Genomic DNA, 26,464 nt, shown 5'->3' with positions numbered 1-26,464 from the left:
GTGTGCTATCCTCATTTTCAGACTTGCATCATCTATTACAGGAGTGTGAGAGGGCTCCATGTCGGTCTGCACCTGTTCTTTACAGCTTACCTGCTTCCGGACCGCCCGCCACAGTTTTACTGGGGCAGGCAGCCCCTCCTGCGTGAACCAAAGTCGGTCTACGCCGGTCGCCTGCAGCTAGGGGGCAAACATGCGCCGCCGGTGTCGCAGCTCCCGCCCCCACTCGTCAGCGGGGACTCCGATGCATAAAGCAGGCGGCTGTGATTACCGCCTGCCACCCGCTGAGAAAGAAGAACGGTCAGCTGTGTTTACTTCTCTCTGGAATGATCACAGAGTGCCTGTGATATTTCTATGTAGGATCCCAGGTCTCTGTGATCATTTCACAAGTCCCCCCCCCCCAATACAGTTAGAAACACGCCCCTAGGTACACATTTAACCCCTTGATCACTTACTGTGTTAACCCCCATCCCTGCCAGTGTCATTATTACAGTAACAATTCATATTTTTAGCACTGATTGCTGTAGTAATGTCACTGGTCCCCCCAAAAATGTCAGTTAGGGGTTCGATCTGTCCGCCGCAATGTTGCAGTCCCACAAAAAAACTAGTAAAAAAAAATAAAGAAAAAAATAAAAATTACATAAATCTTTCCCGTAGTTAGTAGACGCGATAACTTATGCGCAAACCAATCAAAATATGCTTTTTTACCAAAAATATGTAGCAGAAAACAAATTGGTGTAGAAAGTTAAAAAATTTAGATTTTTACATTTTGCGAATGTTATATAGCAGAAAGTGAAAATGGTTTATTTTATTATGCAGATTTTTCGCTCTTTTTTTGTTTATAGTGCAAAAAGTAAAAATCGCAAAGGTGATCAAATACCACCAAAAGAAAGCTCTATTTGTGGGGAAAAAAGGACATCAATTTTATTTGTGTACAGCATCGCACGACCGCGCAATTGTCCATAAAATCAACGCAGTGCCAAATCGCAAAAAATGGCCTGGTCATTAAGGGGGCAAATCCTTCTGGTCCAGAAGTGGTTAAGTTATTACTAAAACCAGTTATAATCGAATGCAGAGGCAAATATTTAATGTGATAAAAGGAGTAGATACATTTATATAGTCTTGTAGATAAAACCGGCCCTTTGAGGGCAACCATAATGCTAATGCAGCGCATGATGAAACTGAGCTCAACACCCCTTGTGTACAGCATTACAGTATCTACAGTGCATCCGGAAAGTATTCACAGCGCTTCACTTTTTCCACATTTTGTTATGTTACAGCCTTATTCCAAAATGGATTTAATGCATTAATTTCCTCATAATTCTACAAACAATATCCCATAATGACAACATGAAAGAAGTTTGTTTGAAATCTTTGCAAATGTATTAAAACTAAAATAAATCACGTGCATAGGTATTCACAGCCTATGTATACTTTGTTGAAGCACCTTTGGCACCAATTACAGCTTTAAGTCTTTTTAAGTATGATGCTACAAGCTTGGCGCACCTATTCTTAGGCAGTTTCACCCATTCTTTCTTGCAGGACCTCTCAAACTCCATCAGGTTAGGTGGGGAGCGTCTGTGCACAGCCATTTTCAGATACAGTGCCTTGCGAAAGTATTCTGCCCCCTTGAACTTTGCGACCTTTTGCCACATTTCAGGCTTTAAACATAAAGATATAAAACTGTAATTTTTTGTGATTTTTGTGAAGAATCAACAACAAGCGGGACACAATCATGAAGTGGAACGAAATTTATTGGCTATTTCAAACTTTAACAAATAAACTGAAAAATTGGGCATGCAAAATTATTCAGCCCCCTTAAGTTAATACTTTGTAGCGCCACCTTTTGCTGCGATTACAGCTGTAAGTCGCTTGGGGTAGGTCTCTATCAGTTTTGCACAGCGAGAGACTGAAATTTTTGCCCATTCCTCCTTGCAAAACAGCTCGAGCTCAGTGAGGTTGGATGGAGAGCATTTGTGAACAGCAGTTTTCAGTTCTTTCCACAGATTCTCGATTGGATTCAGGTCTGAACTTTGACTTGGCCATTCTAACACCTGGATATGTTTATTTGTGAACCATTCCATTGTAGATTTTGCTTTACGTTTTGGATCATTGTCATGTTGGAAGACAAATCTCCATCCCAGTCTTTTGCATACTCCATCAGGTTTTCTTCCAGAATGGTCCTGTATTTGGCTCCATCCATCTTCCCATCAATTTTAACCATCTTCCCTGTCCCTGCTGAAGAAAAGCAGGCCCAAACCATGATGCTGCCACCACCATGTTTGACAGTGGGGATGGTGTGCTCAGGGTGATGAGCTGTGCTGCTTTTACGCCAAACATAACATTTGCATTGTTGCCAAAAAGTTTGATTTTGGTTTCATCTGACCAGAGCACCTTCTTCCACATGTTTGGTGTGTCTCCCAGGTGGCTTGTGGCAAACTTTAAACAACACTTTTTATGGATATCTTTAAGAAATGGCTTTCTTCTTGCCACTCTTCCATAAAGGCGAGATTTGTGCAGTATACCACTGATTGTTGTCCTATGGACAGAGTCTCCCACCTCAGCTGTAGATCTCTGCAGTTCATCCAGAGTGATCATGGGCCTCTTGGCTGCATCTCTGATCAGTCTTCTCCTTGTATGAGCTGAAAGTTTAGAGGGACGGCCAGGTCTTCGTAGATTTGCAGTGCTATTTGGGATGTTTAAAGCGTGGGAAATATTTTTGTATCCAAATCCGGCTTTAAACTTCTCCACAACAGTATCTCGGACCTGCCTGGTGTGTTCCTTGTTCTTCATGATGCTCTCTGCGCTTTAAACGGACCTCTGAGACTATCACAGTGCAGGTGCATTTATACGGAGACTTGATTACACACAGGTGGATTCTATTTATCATCATTAGTCATTTAGGTCAACATTGGATCATTCAGAGATCCTCACTGAACGTCTGGAGAGAGTTAGCTGCATTGAAAGTAAAGGGGCTGAATACTTTTGCACGCCCAATTTTTCAGTTTTTTATTTGTTAAAGTTTGAAATATCCAATAAATTTCATTCCACTTCATGATTGTGTCCCACTTGTTGTTGATTCTTCAAAATAGTTTTAGATTTAGATAGATACATTCTTGAAATAATTTTATATCTTTATGTTTGAAGCCTGAAATGTGGCAAAAGGTCGCAAAGTTCAAGGGGGCCGAATACTTCGCAAGGCACTGTATCTCCACGGATGTTCATTTGGGTTCAAGTCTGGGCTCTGGTTTGGCCACTCAAGGACATTCACAGAGTTTTCCCATAGCCACTTCTTTGTTATCTTGGCTGTGTGCTTAGGGTTGTTGTCCTGTTGGAAGATGAACCTTGGCTCCAGTCTGAGGTCCAGAGTGCTGTGGAGCAGGTTTTCATCAAGGATGTCTCTGAACATTGCTGCATTCCTCTTTCCCTCAATCCTGACTAGTCTCCCAGTTCCTGCTGCTGAAAAACATCCCCACAGCATGCTTCTGCCACCACCATGCTTCACTGTAGGGATGGTATTGACCAGGTGATGAGCGGTAGGGATTGACCGATATTGGTTTTTCGTTGCCGATACCCATATTTTGGCCATTGCATATCGGTATCGGCCGATATTTTGTACATCATGTCGGGTCCAAGGCTAGTCTTCTCCTCCTCCAACCATTAGGTGGGAATGCTCATGTAAGGGTAAAATGATGTCACATAGCATAATTCCGTTTACAAATGTTATTGAATATGCCACTCACATATGTACAAATTAAAGATATAAGCAATTCCACATTAGCAGATCTGCTGGCAGATCGGTATCTCTCATTCACTTGCCGTAAGTGATAACCAGGTGAAACAGCTCAGTTGGGCATCCACTCAATACTGCTCTGTCTCTCACCCGCTCCATCTCCCACCCACCCAATACTAATCCGTCTCTCACCCACTTGCCGTGACACCCGGGTGATACTGCTCCGTCCAGCAGCATACGATCTCGGAGGTCATGTGCGTGGTCACGCCGTCGTGACCACGTGACCTCTGAGATCGTTACTGTATGCCGGATGGAGCGGTATCACCCGGGTGTCACTTACGGCAAGTGGGTGAGAGATACCGATCTGCCAGCAGATCTGCTAATGTGGAATTGCTTATATCTTTAAATTTGTAAATGTGTGAGTGGCATATTCAATAACATTTGTAAACGGAGTTACCACAGGTGGACTCCATTCAAGTTGTAGAAACATTTCATTTATGATCGGTGGAAACAGGATGCACCTGAGCTCAATTTTGAGTCATGGCAAAGGCTGTGAATACTTATGTAAATGTGATGTTTGTTTTTTTTTATAAATTTGCAAAGATTGCAAACAAACTTCTTTCACGTTGTCATTATGGGGTATGGTTTGTAAAATTTTGAGGAAAATAATAAATTTAATCTATTTTGGAATAAGGCTGAAACATAAAAAATGTGGAAAAAGTAAAGAGCTGTCAATACTTTCCGGATGCACTTACATCACATAGATCGTATGCATGTGAATACTTTTACTTAAACGGTTACATAGTTACATAGTTTGTGAGGTTGAAAAAAAGACATCAGTCCATCCATTTCAACCTATGATGTGTGTGTTTGCTGTTAACCGTATACTGTATACCCCTGTATGTTGCGGTCTTTAAGGTGCCCATCTAATAGTTTTTTGAAACTATCAATGCTCCCTGCTGATACCACTGCTTGTGGAGGAGAATTCCACATCCTTACTGCTCTGACAGTGAAGAACCCCTTACGTATTTTAAGGTTAAACCGTTTTTCCTCTAGTTTTAGTGAGTGGCCACGTGTCTTATTGTATTCCCTTTCTCTAAAAAGTTTGTTCCTTATGCTAGGGTCGCCAGTACAGTATTTGTACACGGATATCATATCCCCCCTCAATCGTCTCTTCTCCAGAGAGAATAAGATCAGTGCTTGTAGTCTTTTCTCATAGCCAATGCCCTCCATTCCCCTATTTATTTTTGTTGCCCTTCTCTGGACTCTCTCCAGTTCCAGCACATCCTTCCTTAGGACCGGTGCCCAGAACTGGACAGTATACTCCAGATGTGGCCGGACCAGAGTCTTGTAGAGTGGTAGAATAATTTATTTTCTGGAGTGAATCCCTTTTTTATACATGCCAGTATTCTGTTGGCTTTGCTTGCAGCGGCTTGGCATTGCATGCCACTGCCAAGCCTGTTGTCCACCAGAACCCCCAGGTCCTTTTTCATCTTAGATTCCCCCAGATGTTTCCCACCTAGTGAGTAGCTTGCTTTCGTGTTTCTGACGCCCAAGTGCATTACTTTACATTTCTCAACATTAAACCTCATCTGCCATGTAGTTGCCCACCCCATTATTTTGTTCAGGTCCGCTTGTAAGGTTTCCACATCCTGCATAGAAGATATTGGCATGCTTAGTTAAGTATCATCCGCAAATATTGAGATTGTACTAGATATCCCCTCCTCTAGATCATTTATGAATAAATTAAACAGGATTGGTCCCAGGACAGAACCTTGGGGAACCCCACTTTCCACACCCGCCCAATCTGAGTACTCCCTATTAATCACCACCCTGTGGACTCTCCCCTGGAGCCACTTCTCTATCCAGGTACTCACCCTATGGTCCATACCTACATTCCATCGTTTGTACAGTAAGTGTTTGTGGGGAACTGGGGAACGGTGTCAAAGGCCTTTGCAAAGTCCAGGTACACCACATCCACAGGCTTACCTTTATCTAGGTGGCAGCTCACTTCATCGTAGAAGGTTAATAGATTGGTTTGGCAAGAACGATTTTTCATGAATTTGTGCTGATTACTACTAATAATACCGTTTTCATTACTAAAGTCTTGTATATAGTCTCTTAACATCCCCTCCAAAATCTTGCAGACTACTGATGTATGGCTGACTGGCCTATAGTTACCTGGGATATATCTTGGCCCTTTTTTAAATATTGGTACCACGTTGGCTTTTTTCCAATCAGCTGGCACCATACCCGTCAGTAGACTATCCTTAAAGATCAAGAATAATGGTCTGGCAATCACCTGGCTGAGCTCTTTAAGAAACCTCGGGTGCAAGCCATCCGGTCCCGGTGATTTATTTCAAAGTTTCAAAGTCAGGCAATTACTCAAAGTTTTAGGCAATCTTTTATCCATGATTTCATGAGATCAATCTTGTGAGATTTTGGTGCAAAAAATGCAAAACAGCCACACACAAATTTCCTATGTGCTTGCACATTTAAAGGAAAAGTTCAGAATCTCTATATAAACTTACCAGCGTTTATCCCTAGCACCCTAAACTACCCCTAGCTGAGCTATCCCCCGAGGAAGACACATGACCCGGACGATACACCAGGAACCAGCATGGAGCTGGATGCCTGATGCTGTCTGTGATGATGTGTGAGGCTTAGGGCTTGTGTGATATCAACGGAAACCCTTCCAAAAAAATGGATTTTTGTAAGAACTTACCGTAAAATCCTTTTCTCTTAAGCCAGGGCTTGACAAATTTGCCTGAAATCTAGGAGCCAGCTAAAAAAGTTAGGAGCCAGTTTTTTTTTTTTTTAAACTAACAACCAAGCTTTATTTAATAAAACTGATACTAAATTTACACATAAATACGACTAGAACCCCACTCTCCTATATAGCGCAATTGGATGGAAACAGACTGTCTGTCTCTTTCCATCCGATGCCATCTGATCGGATCCACGGGATGGATAGAAAATAGAACCACCATCCGTCTGTTTTTGGCGGGCAGGGTCAGATGGCGGCAGATTACTGCTCCATAGAGGAGACTGAACGGTCCGATCATGGCTGCCTGAAAAACTGACAGGCGGACCTGATCAGACAGCCCGTGTGAAAGGGGCCTTTGGCTGTGGCACGGCGATGAGGAAAAAAAAAAAAAAGATATATATATATTTATATATATATTTTTTTTTTTTTAATAAGAATTGAAGAAAAAAAAAGAAAACATTTTTTTATTTTTTTTTTTAATAATTAAAAAAAAAAGAAAAAATTATTATTTTTTTTACATTTAAAAATAAATTAATAATAATAACCACACTCCCTGTCCACTTACCTTTAAGCAAAGGTAACTGGACAGAGAGATGAAGCCTTAAAAAACTTCCCTCTCTTCTCCTCTTTGGAAGGAGAAGAAAAGGCATTGAGAACATGCATTACTCCCGGCCACCACAAGAGGGCGCCAGTTCCCCTAGCTTCTCATCTCACAGAAGAAGGCCGAAAAGCCGGGGACTAAATTTCTGGACGGCGTGGAAGTCCGTGAACTCGAAGAGGAGGTGGGGGGCGCAAAAGGGACAGGACAGCTCAAGCAGGGCACCCCAGGCGCCAGGTCGCTAATTCTAGTCGCAAATGCGACCTGGCGCCCGGGATTTGTCGAGGCCTGTCTTAAGCTCATTGACAGACGTAGTCTTCTTGATTCTCAAGAGCTGGGTTATGTTGTCTCCGCAGGAGTAGGACTAGGCAGAAAGACAAAACGTTCTGGCTCCACCTTAGGGGCAGTCCCTGAGGGTATATCCTCCCTCTCTCTGCTACAGGGAATCAGTTCTGTTTAAAGCAGTACAGAGAATTTAACCCAACCCAACTCAATGATAGAGGGGCGGGTACTACGTCTGTCAATGAGCTTAAGAGAAAAGGATTTTACGGTAAGTTCTTACAAAAATCCATTTTTCTCTATCGCTCATTGACAGACGTAGTCTTCATGATTCTCAAGAGCTGGGACATCCAGAAGCAGTGCCACAAATGAGGGGTGGGATTGACAAAATCAAATCCAATCTAGAAGGCCCAACCGGTGCCAAACTAGAAGTTTTAAAGGCTCATTATAAACAAAGAATGAGACTAAAGAAAAATTTTCCAACGGAAAAAACCCTCGAGGTAGACCACTGGTCTCCTCAAATTGCGGCCTGCAAAACCTTGCGGCCAAACGAGGCATCAGACGATGCCATTACATCAACTTTATAATGTTTTGTAAAGGTATGCACCGACGACCAGGTAGCCGTCTTGCACACCTGGACCACTGACGCCTGATGGCGAAAGGCCCATGACGCACTAAGTGCCCGAGTGGAGTGTGCCTTAACAGGGAACGGGGGCTCCCGACCCTTAATAGAATAAGCCTGTACTACCGTCTGTCTGATCCATCTGGAAATGGTCGCGGCAGATGCAGGCAACCCCTTTTTGGGTCCATCTGGGATCACAAAAAGTGAATCCGTCTTGCGAAACGAGTCTGTCGTTTTCAAGTATACCCTGATCGCCCAGACCACATCCAAAGAGTGTAAAGCAAACTCTCGCGGATGACTGGGCTTAGGACACAGGGAAGGTAACACAATTTCTTCATTCAGATGAAATTCTGAAACCACTTTTGGTAGGAAGGCTGGATTCGGATGAAGAACCACCTTATCTCTATGAACCACCAGATATGGTGAACGACAAGATAATGCGGCCAGTTCTGACACCCTGCGTGCAGAAGTAATAGCCACCAAGAAGGCCACCTTCTGGGACAACGTGGGTAGAGGAATCTCCCTAATATCTTCAAAGGGAGGTTTCTGAAGAACCGACAACACTAAATTAAGATCCCAGGGGGGTAACGGCGCGTGCACTGGCGGAGCCAGATGTCGCACCCCCTGGATGAAGTTCCGCACCAAGGAATGAGTAGCCAAAGGCTTCTGAAAGAAGATGGCTAATGCTGAGACCTGACCCTTGATAGTACTCAAGGCCAGTTTCTGCTCAACCCCTTGTTGCAGAAAAGCCAATATTCGACTAATCGAATAAGACCGAGGACGGAACCCCAAAGGTTCACACCATGCAATGTAGGACTTCCATGTGCGATGATAAATCTTTCTGGAAGTCGCTTTCCTTGCTTCAACTAGAGTAGGAATAACTGAAGCTGACAAACCTTTGTCCTTCAGCATCTGGGTCTCAATAGCCAGGCTGTTAAAGCCAGCGATCGTAAAGCAGGATGGAAGATCGGTCCCTGAGACAGTAGATCCTCCCTGAGAGGAAGTCTCCACGGGACGTCCGCCACCAGTCTGACCATGTCGGCGTACCAAGCTCGACGAGGCCAGTCCGGAGCTACCAGGATTACTGGCATTCCTTCCTCCTCTATCCTGCGAAGAAGTCTTGGCAGTAACGCGAGAGGAGGGAAGGCATATATTAGCTGGTATTGCCCCCACGGGGCGATCAGTGCGTCTGCGGTTTCTGCTAGAGGATCGCGGGAGCGAGCCACGAATCTCTGAACTTTCCTGTTGAATCGTGATGCCAACAGATCCACATCCGGGGTGCCCCACCGTAGGCACAACTGGTGGAAAACGTCTGGATGGAGGGACCATTCCCCCTGATCCAGGGTCTGACGGCTGAGATAATCTGCCTGCCAATTCTCCACCCCCGGAATGAACACCGCAGAGATTGCTGGAACAAATCGTTCCGCCCAGCGAAGAATGCAAGCCACTTCTTTGGCCGCTCGGACACTCTTGGTGCCCCCCTGGTGATGGACATAAGCCACGGCCGTGGCATTGTCCGACTGGATCCGAACCGGGCTGCCCTGGAGCTGCTCGGTCCAGTGAATCAGACAAAGTCTGATCGCTCTCAGTTCCAATACATTTATCGGTAACCTGGATTCTTCCGGGGACCAAAGTCCCTGGACAGATAACTGACCAAGAATTCCTCCCCATCCGGATAGACTGGCATCCGTGGTCACTATCGTCCAATATATTGGCAGAAATGACTTTCCCTGGCTGAGCATTGGAGACCGAAGCCACCAAACCAGAGACTCTCTGGTCTGTTTGCTCAATCGTATCTGATTGTCCAGGGATTCCGGATTCCGATTCCATCTGAGAAGAATCTCTTGCTGAAGAATTCGGGTATGGGACTGGGCAAATGGGACTGCTTCGAACGAAGCCACCATCAACCCCAGAACCCTCATGCAAGTCCGAAGGGAAGACCAGCTGTTGGACAGTAACAACTGGACTGCTGATTGAATCTTTCGGAGTTTCCCTACCGGAAGGAAAACTCTTGTCCTGACTGTGTCTAGAATTAGACCCAGATATTCGAGCCTCTGGGTGGGAACCAGAAATGACTTTTGCTGGTTCACCAGCCACCCGAATTCCTGTAAAGAAATCATAGTAATTTCTATGTTTTGTAGCAAGGTCTGAGGAGACTCTGCATGAAGCAGAAGATCGTCTAGGTAACCTAGAATCGATATACCTCTTTGGCGCAGAAGTGCCAACATTGGGGCCAACACCTTTGTGAAGACCCGCGGAGCCGTGGCGAGACCGAAAGGTAACGCCACAAATTGATAGTGGTTCTCCTCTACGGAAAAGCGTAGAAAACGCTGATGTCCTGCGAAAATGGGAATGTGAAGATAGGCGTCCTTGATGTCTATGGACGCTAGGACATCCCCTGGATGCAGGAAGGCTGCTACCGTGCGAATGGACTCCATTCTGAATCTTCTTATGTTGACGAAAGAATTGAGTGCTCTTAAGTCCAGAATTGGACGCACTTTGCCCTCTTTCCTGGGTATTGTAAACAGGTTTGAATAAAACCCTTGAAACCGTTCTGTCCAAGGAACGTGGACTACCACTCCTTGTTGTAGTAAATCTGTGACTGCTCTCCGCAGATCTTCTAAACGATCTGCGGATAGACGGATATTGGAAGGGAAGAATCGCGCCGGTCGGAGAGATCGAAACTCGATCTTGTACCCTGACCTTATGACTTCGCAAACCCATTTGTCCGGGATTCTGGAAAGCCATGGATCCGGGAACCGGCGAAGACGTCCCCCCACCCCAGTTATGGGTGGGGGCGCACCTTCAGGCTTTGGATGGTTTATCTTCAGGTCTGGAGGGGGCGGGCTTTTGCTTGCCCGACCAACGACCCCTGACGCCTCCTGCAGGAGCTTTGGAGGACTTAGTTTTTTCACCCGCTGGACGAAAAAACCTCTTGTGAGCAGAAAAAGAAGGCCCTCGTCTTTGACGAGTTCCTCTACCTTTAAAATTTTGCGGTAAAAAGGTGCTTTTTCCACCGGTGAGATCCTTAATGATCTCATCTAAGTTGGCTCCAAATAGACGCTCTCCTGAAAAGGGGATATTAGCCAATGCTTTTTTGGAACCTTGGTCGGCTAACCAACCTTTTAGCCACAGTGTACGCCTGAGAACCACTGCTGAGACTGATGCTCGCGCCATTAATGGAGTGGCGTCTAACGCCGCATCACATACAAACTGTAACCCCTGTATCATTTGTTCCAACAAATCTGATACCGCCTGAGGGACTTCTTCTAAGTCCCGGCGTAACCACTTGGTCCATTCAGTTACAGCCTGCGAAACCAGACCAATAGCAATTATTGGTCTGAAAGCTGATCCAATCAAGGAAAACATGGTGCGAGACATAGCTTCTATCTTGCGATCCACTGGATCTTTAAAAGACGGAGCGTCTTCTAAAGGAATAACCGTGGCTTTATTCAATCTAGCAATAGGTGAATCCACCACAGGTGGTTCTGTCCATTTCTTAATAAGGGTTTCCTCAAACGGATAACGCCTGTCAATGCGTTTAGAAATATTAAAAGTGCGTTTTGGCAGACGCCATTCTTCTTCGATTGGATTGCCAAAACATTTGGGCAATGGAAAAACCTTTGCCACTTTGATGCGTTTTTTAGTCCCAAAAGGGATCTCAGTTTCAGCTATTTCTGATGGAATACCCTGTAACCTTAAGGTCTCTTGAACAGATACAATGAGTGCGTTTACCAACGCTTCCTCTCGGGCTATGGCGGATGCCGAAACATCCTCCTCACTGTCTGAAGAGACAGGACCCGAGACACCAATACCAGATGAAGTACCTGCAACTGCAGAAATAGGCTCAGAGTCTGAATCCGAGGTTTCAGATAATAAGGGGTTAGGCGGGGGTCGCTTTCTTGCGCCCTGTCCCTGACAAGCCACTTCCACCCGGGACACAAAAGTTTCCATAATAGCTGACAAAGATTCAATTGTCAATGGGGTGCTGGAGGATCCCGCAGACCCCTCGAGGGGATCCGGAGGAGATACATGAGTGGCAGGGTCCATGTTAATACAGGACACCTTTGCCAGCAAAACAAAAATTTTTTTTTTTTTTTTTTTTTTTTTTTTTGTGTGTCTCCCCCTAGCGCAATAGCGCCCCTCAGAGTACCTGCTTCTCGATCCCAGAGAGAGAGAGAGGGACCCCCAAGGCTCACCAACCGATGCAGTGCAGTTTCCAACAAACTGCAGTCAGCGTCTGTCTTACACAGACTGGAAGGAGCTGTTTGCTTTTTCCCGGGCAGAAGGCGTGGCTCCGCCCCCTGTGTACGCCTTCCGGCGTTCCCAGCCCTCCACGAGGTAGCTGGGCTCACAAAACATGGCCGCCCCCATAGAAGAGACATAAGACTCCAAAAACATGGCGGCCGGCGTGACCTGAGGACATACATGCATTCGGTCTACGGCAAAATGGCGGCGGACCGCCGATATCGTCTTCCCAGCACATCCACCTGCACTCTGCTAAGAGGTGACATATGGATCTACAGAGATACACTGCACATAAGGTAGGATTATACCTCCTATGTCTGCTGTAATGTTACAGTCTGCTGGGTAGAGTGTTAGCTCTTGAACCAAGTCCACTTCCCACAAACACATGCTGTATTACAAGGGGGACTTGTAAGTATCAGATATATACTGACCATATATGGAGGGGCCCATAATATATACTGCCTCATAATGAGGAAAAAAGGGAACGTTTACTCACCATACCGAACCGACAGGCACCCTCTCTTCACAATACCCTCTCCACCGGGGTGGGGGTTTGTGGACGCCTCGACTCTCTGGTACCTGGCGTCCAAGCGAGACTTTTAACTCGCAAAGTCAGTCCCTTCACTGGGACTCCGTCGCGGCCGACCCAGCGCGCTGGTCTGCACGCGCTCGTAGGCAGAAACCGGGGTGACCACTGGATCTCAACATCCAGCCCGTCGCCCGGCCCCGCATACTTACTTGAATATGTCGCGGCCGACCAAGCGCAATGCCATGGTCTGCGCGCGCTCGTAGGCCGGCTGGGGTGACCACAAGTGTCGCCCAGTCCGGCATTTTTGCTTGAAGATCTCACAGGAAAACACACTGGAGAAAACTACCTAAAAAATGTCTTTTTCTTAAAGAAAAAAAGTCTTGCCAGGACCAAAAGATCCCAGCAAGGAACTTAGGTCCTTACTCCTGACTAGACAGAAAAAAACTGATTCCCTGTAGCAGAGAGAGGGAGGATATACCCTCAGGGACTGCCCCTAAGGTGGAGCCAGAACGTTTTGTCTTTCTGCCTAGTCCTACTCCTGCGGAGACAACATAACCCAGCTCTTGAGAATCAAGAAGACTACGTCTGTCAATGAGCGATAGAGAAACTGAGTTTTATGCCTGTATTAGTCTGGTGCGCTGGAAGCACCAGATGAAAGCGAGTACCCTGTATATGTTTATTCAATAAATCATTTTTAAAAATATCTAAGCACTATTGGTTTATTTCCTCTGTATACATGTCTCTGGATGCTACTAACTCTGTGTGAGGAGATGACAGGAGAGGAGGTTTGGAGAGCTGGCTGTAGCCCGTGAGAGGCTGTTTCTGACCCTACTTGGTTGTGGTGGTCACACTACCCCCAGGTGAGATTATTTCTGGTGGGGGGAGCACTTTGTGGTGACATGTTTTTGGTCATTCAAGCACAGGAAAGGAGTGGAGTGTTTAAAAAGCACCGTTTGTGGATCTTTATTTGGAAAAGGATGCACTATTTTGTTTGCATGGACATTTATATGTTTTTTTGGATCGCACTCATCTTATATATATATAATAAAAATTTTGCATAAAGGAAATATCTGTGATTTATAGTTTTTGCTTATTGTGACATTTGACACATGCAAATATGTAATAATATTCTATCAGTATATTAAATATTCACTTTTTATGATATTTGAATTTTTTTAAAATTGAGCACTATAGCGCAGCATTATTGTGATTGTTTTTCGGTTTTTTAGCACATAAATGGGATTGTGATCAGTGCCAGCAACTCAGCTAGTTTTTTTGTTTGAGTACAGTAAGTAGCTTGCAGGATTTTATATATATTTTACAGAGGTGCTTATTTAACTTTTGTAACAATGGTGGCCTGTCGTGATGCCGCCGCATGTACTCTAAAAAAAATACAGAGGGCGCATCAGTCTAGCGCATTACCTTTGTAACAATTTATTTTGATAAAAACATACATCATACTCACAAAGGAGAGGAAATGAGCTTGGAGGAGCGCAAGCTACATTTGGAGGTATACATCCCACTACGGTTTGCATCAGCGGATTATGCTCAGTGGAGACTTCCGGTGGACTTCCAATTTTATTTTCGCCTGTCATTTCATCTCCTTTGCGAGTATGATGTATATGGTTTTATCAAAATAAATTGTTACAAAGGTAATGCGTTACGCTGGTGCTCCCTCTGTATTTTTTTCTTTTTAAGAGTTTTATCTGGGTTCCCCTGACCTGTTGGGAGTGGCCGCACAGCCGGAAAGACGACCAAATCAGCTGAGTCGGGTTTCTATAAGACCAAGTCGCATAACAACCCCTTAAGCGCTGGAGCAAAAATTTCCTTTGCCCCCGCATGTACACTAGACTTAAATTGCACATAACTATGCTGCAGAAACAATGCACCCATTTAAATCTATGGAACATTATTATTCATGAAGCTTGACACTAGACTTATACCAAGCATGCTGTAGACCGTTCTGGAGGATGCCGCTGTTAGAGAAGACAAATAAGCACCTGCAGGGGAGTGGGGGCTGGCTCAATTTACAGTAGATTAGGGGGCTAGGGAGGACAATCCTAAACTTGTCCTTTAAGGAATCATGCAATCTCATGCTAAAAGTTAGTACACCTACAGTAAACCACAACATATAGTCAAATAATTTATTGTTTAAAAAACTTCTCATGAAAGAAACATTGCAGACATTTTCTATCTGAAAATGCTAACTGCGTGGCTGTCATGCTGATCCAACAGATTCAATACAGAGAGTCAGTGACCTATAACATGAATGCAGGTATTGAATTTTAATTTTTTTCTTAATTTTCCAATCTGCAAGTTTTAGAGTAAAAGACTAAAGCCAGCCATAGATGGTTCGGGATTCAAACCATGTATTAGCAAGCTGATTGCACCCGAGTTGATCGATCAACTTAGGTATAACCAGCCTGTTGGATTTTTCATACAATTATTGCCAGCGACTATAGCTGCTAGCAATAATCACTGTGTGTTCTCCCAAAGGAAAATACAATATCTCTGCTGGAGGGATTACCCTATCAACACTGATTGTGTTGATGGGGGAATCAAGCATTTTTTACAGGTTGCAGGAAAGAAAAATCGCACCATCTATGGCCGGCTTAAAAGTGCTGAAGTCACTGGGTCAACATACCAGTCAAATAACTAGCATTTTTGAGAGTTGGTCCCAATTGGCAACCTTTATATTTATCTTCTGACATATTTGCTTTAATCTTTTAGTATTAGGCCTTGTGGAAGTTAAAACCTGTCTATGCTAGTTATAGCAGCCAATTAAATTCTCCCTTTGGAATTCCTATAAAAATGACAGCTAAAGTTATAGCTGCAGGCAACAGATACAGGTCAACAAGACTTGTTACAGGCTTTATTATACATGACAGCTATTTTCCCTTGTTCAGTTATCTGATGCATGTGGCAGAATTTAGAAAAGCGCAGTTACAGCACTAAATTTTGGCAGTTGTTAGATATGATTTAACACTCAGTAACAGGTGCATGTCCACAGGTGTAATAAACATTTAAGAAGGTTTGGGAAGTTAGGACAGTTCCTGTCGTACACAATACAATGACCTTCCCTGGGGATTTTCCAAATTGACAAATCTGGAAAGTTAGGAAGATTTTGCCTTCACTTTAGCATTGTATACTGAAGCACAATTAGAAGGGCTATGTGCGTGTAGGTTGCAGAAGATAATGCCTCTCCCTGTTGCAGTTTAGTCTGATCACACATACATTACTGGAAATATCACTGCACATTACGCAACGTTCAGCACAGGTCACCACAGATCTGCAGCCAGACAGAGGGGAGGGTCAAGAGCTAGGAGGAAGAAGCGAAGCAGTGGGGACACAGAGAAGGAAATGGTGATGAATAAAGTGACAAAGCAAGGGTGCTTAACCTCATAATACAGACTGGAAGCCTGCTACACAAAGAAAGATCAGCACGAAAAAAGAAAAAAAAAAACTTTACAAGGATTAACTCTGAAATGGTCATATATTTAAAAAAACAAAAGCAATGGAAAGTTACAAAAGACCTTAAAACCATTGCAACAAGAAAACGCTGAAAGAGTTTCTAAAGCTGATTCAGACACTTCATGGAATTATAACTGGTGACTTCTTGAAAAAGAAAAAGATTTTGAAAAAATAAACAGTGAATTAGTTGAAGAGAGAATGAAGTGAAAGGGAGAAATAAGAGCAGTGCTGGCCATTACCTGTTCTACAAAGTTTGAGTAAGAAAGCAACAAACATTTCCCTCCTATTGTATAATGCGTACATTTCTTAAGAGATCTGAATGCAGCTGCATGTAATATTAAGGGGCCCATGTGGACACCTGCGCACAGCTCCGTAATCTGCACCTGGACTAATCAGAATAAAAAAAAATCTGCATCAGCAGTTAAGGCCCCGTTCACACTGGGGCGATCCGACTTCCCAGGGCGACCTCCGAGGTCACGGTTCGAGCAGCGCGCCGCGACCTCGGAGCGGCCGGCACAGACTTAACATTGATGTCTATGACGGTCGCTCCGGGTCGCCCCAAAGAAGCTCCGGACCCTTATTCTAAGTCGGAGCGACTTGTGTCGCTCCTATTAGAACGGGTCCGCAGCTTCCCTATGGAAGGCGACCTACGGCGACCTGTGAGGCGACCAGGTCACCTCACAGGTCGCCCCAGTGTGAACGGGGACTTAGTGTATGAATCATATTTAACACTGGTTACATGTACCTGTTTGTGCCAACTTTGGAAGCCATCTCCATTCTCCTTTGCACTGTACACATGTAAATGTTAGTGCAAACTTTACATGAAGTTACAGACAAGATTTTTTTTTACCAGCAAGATCCTTTTTATAAACAAGAGCCCTTAGTGTAAAACAATTTGGTATGTTTGTCCAGTAATGTGAGCTGCTATAACAGAATTTTCATTTCCATCAAACAATGTGGCATTCTTTCGTTCCTAATACATTACCCAGTCCATATCAGTAAAGACCATCCAGCATGATATTTTTCCCCATTGAGATCCAAAGTATTTTCAAAGTGTTCCTTTAATTTTTTAGAGCATGTGTATATATATTTATTATTATACACACACATATATACATACGCACACACATACATACTACACAGTAATATATATATATATACCCCCCTCAAAGGAATATATAAATTGTAAGGATTTAAACAAGATGGACAGCTATACTATATAAAGTTGGCAGACTAGGCATTTTCAAGGAATTACTGCAAATAGTTTTACAAAAATATCAACTGTTTCCATAATGTAATAATAATTTAAAGGAAACCTGTTGTAAACAAAAAAGTGAGGCCAACATTGCTGACCTCCTTGTGAAAATACTAGTTGTTTGGTTTTCCCTGTCTACAATACAATTTTTGTAAAATAAACCGTAATTAAACAGGCAGCAAGTGAAGTCATTTTGTTATGAGCGTTCCAGATCAGTGAGTCACAAACTAAAAAAGCTATTAGCTCTGCATGACAGCCAAACAATTAGCATTTTCAGAAAGGATAGCAACTGCAGTCACCACATTTCTCTCTGCAAAAATGTCCATTGCTGTATTGGTTTAGTTTATTAACCCAATAAATATGGTAGTGAGGGGTGGCTAGGAGGCCATACACAACTCAACTTTATCAAGAATTGGACAGATCCTTGAATTCTTGCAATAGACTCTGGAGTGAATAAAATGCTTATTGTGATGGGCTATTTGTTCTAGCTTGCCAGGATTTCTATAGTATTTTATAAAACCTTCAATGGTAACAAAGAAACAGGGCTCTTTAATGGAGCCTTGGACAGCAGTAAAAACCAACAGGAGTTCAAACCTTTACTCTTTCTATTCAAAATTAGATAAGACATGTTTGGTTTCACACACAATTTAATTTAGAGTGCACTGAGTCAAATTGCTTAGGTAACCTCAAATGAAAACACGTCTAAGACTGCAATAGGTCAAAGCAGTGGCAAGATATATTAGCGTCTGAACAGCAAAAAAAAGGGGATTTCTGTTACTCATCATTAAATATTTTTCCCCGAGTTCATTGACGGACACAACTCTTTCTTATTCTTGACCATTGCTTATATTGCCACCTACAGGAGTTGGACACTAGGCAGAGAAAAAGCACTCAGCACCGCCTATGGGCACCCCATTTGATAGTCAACCTCCTCTCTGCTATAAGCAGCTCAGTTTTGAAACAAAGCAGTACAAGTAGAAAAAAAGCAACAGAGGGATGGTTGCTGTGCCAGTCAATTAACTCAGAGAAAGGGAGTTTATGGTAACAAAAATCCCATTTTCTCTTACGTTCATTGACGGATACAGCTCCTTCTTATTCTTGACCATTGAGATGTCCCAAAGCAGTGCCACAATGAGGGTTGGGCAAACCAAAAAGTTATTTTTGCAACCTGGCAAACATGCCAAGCTCCCAAAACGACCCCTAAGGGGCAAACAAGGAATCGTAAACAGCCGTCTGAAAAAACTTTACACTTAAGGAAAACCCCTGAAGATGCAACACATCAGAGAAATATTAGTAAGAGAATGCACAGATCAGGCAGCTGCCTTGCAATCCTGAGACACAGATGCCAGAAAGCACCAAGGGCACTAGTGCCCTAATGGAGAGTGCCGCAACGAGCAAGGGAGAACCCCGCCCTTAGTAATGAATGCCTGAACAGGCGTCCAAAAGAAAAACGTAGCAGAGAAGGCCCAGGCACAGAGCCCAAGGAGAACAAAGGAAACATCCAACCAACCGGCAGGTCGCAGTTGACAAGGACACATTAACCACACAGACCGAATACAAAGGCATGCAGAGCACAGACCGAATACAAAGGCATACACGTCATAGCCACAATATAATATAAAAGGAATATTGGGCGTATGCTAGAGGCCCCCCTAACCAGAGGGAGGAGGGGGAGGCTGACCTCCTATCACAGCTTGTAATGGCAGCAAGGATGGGAAATGTCATTAGAATGGGGGACTTTAATTATCCAGATATAAACTGGGCAGAAGGAACCGCGCATTCATCTAAGGCTTACCATTTCCTAAATGTTTTGTAGGACAATTTCATGGGTCAGATGGTGAGCGCACCGACAAGAAACAATGCGGTACTAGACCTACTGATTACTAATACAAACCTGATCATGGATGAAGAAATAGGGAGCAACTTAGGAAACCGTGAAAACAGGTCAATTCGTTTTAGTATAATTCATAGAAATAGGAAACACAAGGGTAATACAAAGACACTGAGATTCAAAAGAGCAAACTTCCCTAAACTGCGCTCTTTGCTAGTCTATATAAAATGGGATAGAATCATAGGAACACTGAAGAAAAATTGGAGTGCTTTAAGAACCTACTAAGTAAAGGGACTGGGCATTGCATTCCAACTGGGAATACGTTTAAAAGAGCTAAAATAAACCCTGGGCGGCTAAACTCCAACGTAAAAATGCATATAAAAAATAAAGAAAATACCTTCAAAAAACACAAGGCTGAGGGAACATTGGCCTCATTCCAACAGTACAAAGAATGCAATATGATAATGTCATGTAATATATGAAAGAGCGCAATCAAGGCAGCTAAAATAAAACATGAAAGGCACATAGCGGAATAGAGTAAAAAAAAAAAAAAAAAAAAAAAAAAAAATTATTTAAGTATATAAATAGTAGGAAAGTGAGGCCAGGACATATTGCCCCTATAAAGGGAATCTGGCTACAAAGGACAAAGAGGAGGTGAAGTTGCTAAATAAATTCTTCTCCTAAGTCTTCACAAGAGAAATGGGATGCTACAGTAACCCAGCTTGTGATGTAAAAGTTATTAACACGTCACAGGAAGCACCCTCATGGGTAACAGAAGAAAGACTCAGAACTAGACTTGAAAAACTTAACACTAAGGCCTCATGCACACAGGGCGTTTTTACAGCTGCTTTTAGGAGTGTCAGACTTTTTTTTTTTTTTTGCAGCTTGTAAACGCCCCTCCATGTTATTCTATGGCCTCAAGCACACACACAGGCTTTTAGGAGCTGTAAGTGGCATAGGCATTTTCAAGATGTAAAAAAAAAAAGAAAAACAGGGCCAGCGTGTTCTGGAGCAGCAGCGTTAGGCTGTAAAAATGCCTGACACGCCTAAACGCGTGTTAACGCTGTATACAGCCTTAAGCCACGTCAAGCATTTTTAAGCTGTAGTAGTTGGATTTGAGAGTGGAAAATAGAAGAGGGCAGAGAAAGGCTGCTAAACGCACATTAACGCCAATGTAAAATGCTTCTAAAAGTGTGTTTTCACAGCTGCTTTTTCCTGGCGTCAGAACTGGCTTTGCAGCTCGTTTTTTTAAATGCCCTGTGTGCATGAGGCCAAATAACTCACCGGGACCAGATGGCTTACATCCGAGGGTCCTTATAGAAATCAGCCAGGTGATAGCCAGACCATTGTTCCTAATTTTTATGGATAGCCTACTGACGGGAATGGTACCCTACGTTATCAGTCACCGCGACCTAGAAGAGCGCTCGCCCAAGAAACCAGTCACAGCAATTCCAGTTGCCTCAGCCAACACCAGAACTGGAGCCAGCACCTCAGAAAAACACCAGGGTGCGACAAAGCAGATCAAGGAAAAATGCCACAATAGATGGGATGCACCCCCAACTGCAGAGCGCAGGAAACACACGCACACGTCCCTCGTCCATGGGAACTTTTAGATGAACTCCTGGACATCTACGGTTGCAGGGAAAAAAACATTCAAGAAGACATGGATGGATTCCAGCACGACCCACAGCTTGGCCTCTGGTCCCTCAGTAGGGACCGTGAACAGAACAGAGGAACCCTTGGAACTTGTGCCAGCTCAGACACAAAAAAAAAAAAAAACCCTAGTACAACAGTTTCAACACCAGGCACATAAAGGAAAATGGGAATTGAGGGGGGGGAAATGCTCAAGTGAAAGAGAAGGAAACGCTATACCGCAGCCAGACACAAGCAATAAGCAGACCTACATGTTGGAAACAGCGGGGTTCCATGGTTCAAAAACCAGCAAGGCAAGCAACTACCACAAAAGTGTGTGGAATCAACTTCAATGCTAAATAGGACTTATCCGCGAGCATCACTGACTCATTTGTCCAGAAGCACTTACCCCCCTCTGAGCTGAAGAGCTGGAACTGGCCAGGCAGCAAGTAGAAGTGGCTATCTATGAACTGACACCGTACATGGCCCATACTGGGGATCTTAGGCCTCACGAAACCATTACAATGGTGACATGCCACCTTGTAAACAAAGGCAGGGCCAATCTACAGGGAGTCGAGAACAACCCCTTCCCTCACCGTCCGGAAAACCAAGCCGAAACAAGGACTATAGGACACAGTGCCCATCCAGCATCAGCCAAAGAGCCTGTCCAGTAGGCCACAAAGCCCAGCCTAAATTTTTAGCCAGCCAAAATGAGTGGTGCGCTCCCACCCGCAGGCGGGCATAGGGAGATCCCCAGCTCTGGACTGCCACCCACAACCACCCAAGCACACTGCCGGGGGACCAGGCAGTCACTAGGAGCAACCACACACATTCTGTCGGCCAGCTGTAACACTGTGACACGGACTAAAGGCATCCAGTCATATGTGTCCCTGTGAGATGTGTAACTTGCTGGCCGACCCGGTCTGCGGGGTATCATCGCGGCCTACCAAGCGCAGAGCTAACGGTCTGCGAAAACGCTCACTGGCCAGACTAGGGTGACCTCCTGGATCTAAATTATGCAGTCCGTCGCCCAGCCTGGCTGTTGATAGATGATCTCTGCAGGAAAATATATCTAGTAAAATAGAAAAAAACAAAAAGAAATGGAACTTCAGGACTCAGCAGGGAGCTAGGTCCTTAGGCTCCATGTACACGGGACGTTGTAAATGGCTGTTTAGGAGCAGTTGGGCGTTTTTTTCAGAAGCCCCTGAACCCATGTACATTTTATCTTATCTATCCATGTACACAGGGTCGTTTACAGTCATTTGCAGGCAGTGGAGTTCAGGGACGTTTTTTGGAACGCAATTATTTGCGTTCGAATGTGTGTTTCCCCGGCGTTTCAAATGCAGAAACGCGCCCGAACGTGACCAAACGTGATGAATGTACGTTCAGCCACGTTATAAGTTTTTTTTCTTCCATTCAAAATCAATGGTTCCCTATGGGAGCCTATTGATTTGAATGGAAGATGATCCGACTTGCACTGTGAGAATCTTGAGGGGAAACTCCACGCCCCCCACAACCACCGTGCAGAGCTCCCCCTGCCCCAAAGCACCAACACCCCCCCCCATGTTGAGGGCATGTGGCCTGGTATGGTCCGGGGGGGGTGGGGCCACTCGCTCGTCCCCTTCCCCTTCCTGCCCTACCGGTCTGCATGCTCGGATAAGGGTCTGGTATGGATTTTGGGGGGGACCCCACGCGGTTTTTTTGGCGTGGGGCTACCCTCAAATTCCATACCAGACCCGAAGGGCCTGGTTTGGAACCTGGGGGGACCCCCACACAGTTTTTTTCCCATTTTTGGCGTGGAGTTCCCCCTCAAGATTCTCACAGCGCAAGTCGCTCCGCAAGTCGGATCATCCTGATCCGACTTGTGGTGCAACTTCCATTCAAATCAATAGGCTCCCATAGGGAACCATTGATTTTGAATGGAGGCAGAAAAAACGCTGCTAAAAGCAAGGTGACCAAACGAGCAATAACGCAAATGGAAAAAGCTACTTAAAGCACGTTTAACAGCAGCTTTTTCCCGGCGTCAGAACTAGCTTTGCAGCACGTTTTTTCTAACGTCCCGTGTAGATGGAGCCTTACTCCTCACTAGGCAGAAAAAAAACTGAGCTGCTTATGGCAGAGAGAGGGTGGAAATATAACTCAATGGTCAAGAATAAGAAGGCGCTGTGTCTGTCAATGAATGTAAGAGAAATATCATTAAAAACTGTATGCCTGGGATATGACAGCAAAAGATTGAGAGAAAAAAAAACATAGAAAAGGGTATTTAAAAAGCAGTTAACATCAAAATAAGGTTACATAAATAAGACCGGGCCTATACCACATGATGATAGAACATAAATATTCTTGATGATGGTAATAGTATTGTCTGTACAAAAATGGCCTTGAGAAAGACACTACCTGAATGTACGTTTGGCTCTCTGTAAAGCAGCTGGAGAATGGAGTTGGGAAATTCCGACTATAATATTCGGTTGGGCCATTAAACTGTAATCTGTGAGGAAAACAGAAATATACCATGAAAAAAGAAAGAGCACGTAAAGAGCAATTCCTTTTTTTTTCTGTAACAAACAAGAACATAGAAAGAAACAATGCAGGACAGCGTGTTCGAAAGGCGACATTGTTGCTGAATTGTGGATGATCAGCAACAAGGACTATGTGTTATTAAAGCAACAGAAACCTGATGCATAGCATAAGAGCACACTTGGAAGGTGTTACAGGATTTGAGGAAGAATCTGCTGCAAAGAAGTCATCACCTACTTTACAGGATGCCTAAAAGTTCTCCAAGTACTAAACAGGAGGAACCAGATGTTAAAGCGCATGCAGGTGTCAAATGGCAAAGATTTCCTGAGGACTCCTCAATAGTGGATTGTACAGGGGTTAATCACTAATAAGAAGAAAACCGAAAATAATTTGTTTTGATGTGAAAAAAAAAAAAAAAAACAGTGTATTTTAAACACGGGAGGAATTTCCCCAAAAGAGTAAAAGGAAATAATTTGGAGTGCAAAATGGGCTATAACCTAACAAATAGCTGAACAAAAAACAGTATAGCATAACATTTAACATTGACATTTGACAGATGCAAGCAAAAGTAAGGCAAAAAAACTGAAAGAAATGAGAACGCTCTACTGTGCCAGCTAAAGCAAGCAGAAAGGTGAAGGGGAGACAGGGAACTTACGAATCTGAGCTGGTGAGAGGAGCATGGGGCAAGCAATGAGCAGGTGAATATGGGTAATGTTTCCACTGGGTACCAGCCAGCGCCGGGGCCTGAAATCACAGCAAAAGTGCATAAGAAAGCAATCATAACCCCTCCAACTAAATAATGTGCTTTCTAAACAGAACATACATTTACCTTTACTAAACTTTAAAATTAACTTAATAATCTTAAAAATAATTATCACATGCTGAAAACAGAAGCAAAAAAGAAAAATCATAGGTGCATTATCCGGCATTACACAACAGAAGATTATAAAAGGTATCACAGGTTCTAGATTGATGACAGTAGTCCTCTTCACCCCGCCCTAAGGTATTGCCAAACATTATTTTTATCATATATAAACTGCTCACGCTGCCTGAAAACAGTCCATGTTTGCTTCTGTATCTTTTTGCTAATTGATGTCCATTAGATTCAAAAGATTGATATTCTGTTATAATAAATATTTAGTATAAAACACCTTTTTTTTAATAGTAATAAAACATTCATTTTCTTTTCCAGGTACATTGCAGGTTGACTTGTCACTGAACAAGAAGTTCTTCACATATAAACTTTTACTTAAAGTATAACTTAACTGGTGTAAATGTACAATATATATGTTAAGTGCTGCGTAAATTGACGGCACTGTATAAGTACCCGTAATTAAAAAAATAAAGGCAAAAACTTTTTTTTTTTTTAAATTTTGGACATGGGGGATGGGTTAGAACACCTGTCAGTTTTTATTGCTGTCTGTGCCCCTGTTAGGGAGATGCACCCTCTCTATTTGTCCGGTTTACCATTATTTTTGAAAGTGAAAAGAAAAACTCAAATTTTTGGTTGTCCCCAGAAAAGTAATAGAGGGAAAAATTTACCAATGGGGATACTAGGTCTGGTAACCTGGGGGGCCCCAAGGAATTCACTTCATTTGCAGGATTTTCTCACTTCTGGTCTGGCTATGAGACAGGAAGTGAAGGAAAATCTCTGCACTAGGACACAGATGGCAGAAAAAATACTGTCAGGGGTTAGAACTCTCCCTTACTCTATCCAAAAATGAAAAAAAAAAAAGTTTTGCCTATAGTTCCACTTTAATAGGAGAAAGGCTAAACATTTTAGAAATGTTCAGCCAGTCCTATTCCAGTGCCCCTAACCTAGGCTAGCCTTATTTACCGTACACTCACTGTGTACAGGATGCTAAAGTGGGAGTATATATATATTTTCTTTTAGCAGAGACCCTAGAGAAAAAAATTTAGATTGTTGCAAACGTATTTGCGCAGCGGTCTTATAAACGCAATTTGTTTTAGAAAAAATACGCTTTTTTGAATAAAAAAATAAGAAAAGTTAGCCAAATTTTTTTCTATAATGTGAAAGAGAATGTTACACAGAGTACAATAATACCTAACATGTCATGCTTGACAATTGCACACGCTCGTGAAATAGCGACAAACATTGGTACTTAAAAATCTCCATAGGCAATGCTTTAAAAATTTCTACAAGTTAAAATTTTAGAGTTACAAAGGAGGTCTAAGACTAGAATTATTGCTCTCGCTCTAACATTTGCGGCGATACCTCACATGTGTGGTTTGAACACCGTTTACATATGCAGGCGCGACTTGCGTATGTGTTCGCTTCTGTGCGGGAGCACGGAGGGACAGGTCGCTTTAAATTTTTTTTTCTTACACTGTCCTTTTAAAACATTTTTTTTTTATCACTTTTATTCCTATTACAAGGAATGTAAAATCCCTTGTAGTAGAAATAAGCAGGACAGGTCCTCTTTAATGTGAGATCTGGGGTCAAAAAGACCTCAGATCTCACATCTACGCCTGAAAGCAAAAAAAAAAAAGGCCCTTTAAGGCTGTTGGGAAGAAACGAATGACATCTCTCTGGTCCTCCAAAGCCATAGAGTCAAGTGGGGGCCATCTTGCCCTCACTCGACTTCCTGCCTTGGACCTAAAAGAACCGGATTCATTTCCTCGTTACCGACGGCTACGGTAAGTGGGGAAAACAACTGGGAAGCGGCGGGAGTGGGGCGGGCACCTCTCCCGCTACCCATAAAAGTGATCCCGCAGCGAATCCGCTGCTGGGACTACTTTTATGTGAATGAGGACCACCGGCCGTGTAGAAAAATACTGGGGTTATGGCAGCTATCTGCTGCCATAAGATTGTTATTTAACGTCAAAGCACCGACTTAAATACACGGTGGACGGTCCGAAGTGGTTACATTTCTCCTAAACATATTTACTGTAGATGGAGCTGTTGACGTCACCTGCGCATGCTCTCTGAAGGAACGACATACCCGTGCCATTCCTTCAGAGTTC

The 26,464-nt window shown here is 43.6% G+C and overlaps 1 protein-coding gene across 2 annotated transcripts in view; it reads right to left on the bottom strand.

Moving 5' to 3' along the window:
- SBNO2 (strawberry notch homolog 2) overlaps nucleotides 1-26,464 on the bottom strand; it is a 197,775-nt gene that overhangs the window by 104,957 nt on the left and 66,354 nt on the right. For both annotated transcript variants that reach the window (XM_082264661.1, XM_082264662.1), the window contains exons 3-4: nucleotides 24,135-24,223; nucleotides 23,360-23,450 (exon numbers count right to left, since the gene is read on the bottom strand). In XM_082264661.1, coding sequence (XP_082120787.1) covers nucleotides 23,360-23,450; nucleotides 24,135-24,223 — 180 coding nt within the window. The remainder of the gene's footprint in view (nucleotides 1-23,359; nucleotides 23,451-24,134; nucleotides 24,224-26,464) is intronic.

The sequence above is a fragment of the Pelophylax lessonae genome (genome assembly GCF_965119305.1).
Source record: "Pelophylax lessonae genome assembly, chromosome: 1".
NCBI classification, from domain to species: domain Eukaryota; kingdom Metazoa; phylum Chordata; class Amphibia; order Anura; family Ranidae; genus Pelophylax; species Pelophylax lessonae.
This window is presented reverse-complemented; position numbering and strand designations above follow the sequence as displayed.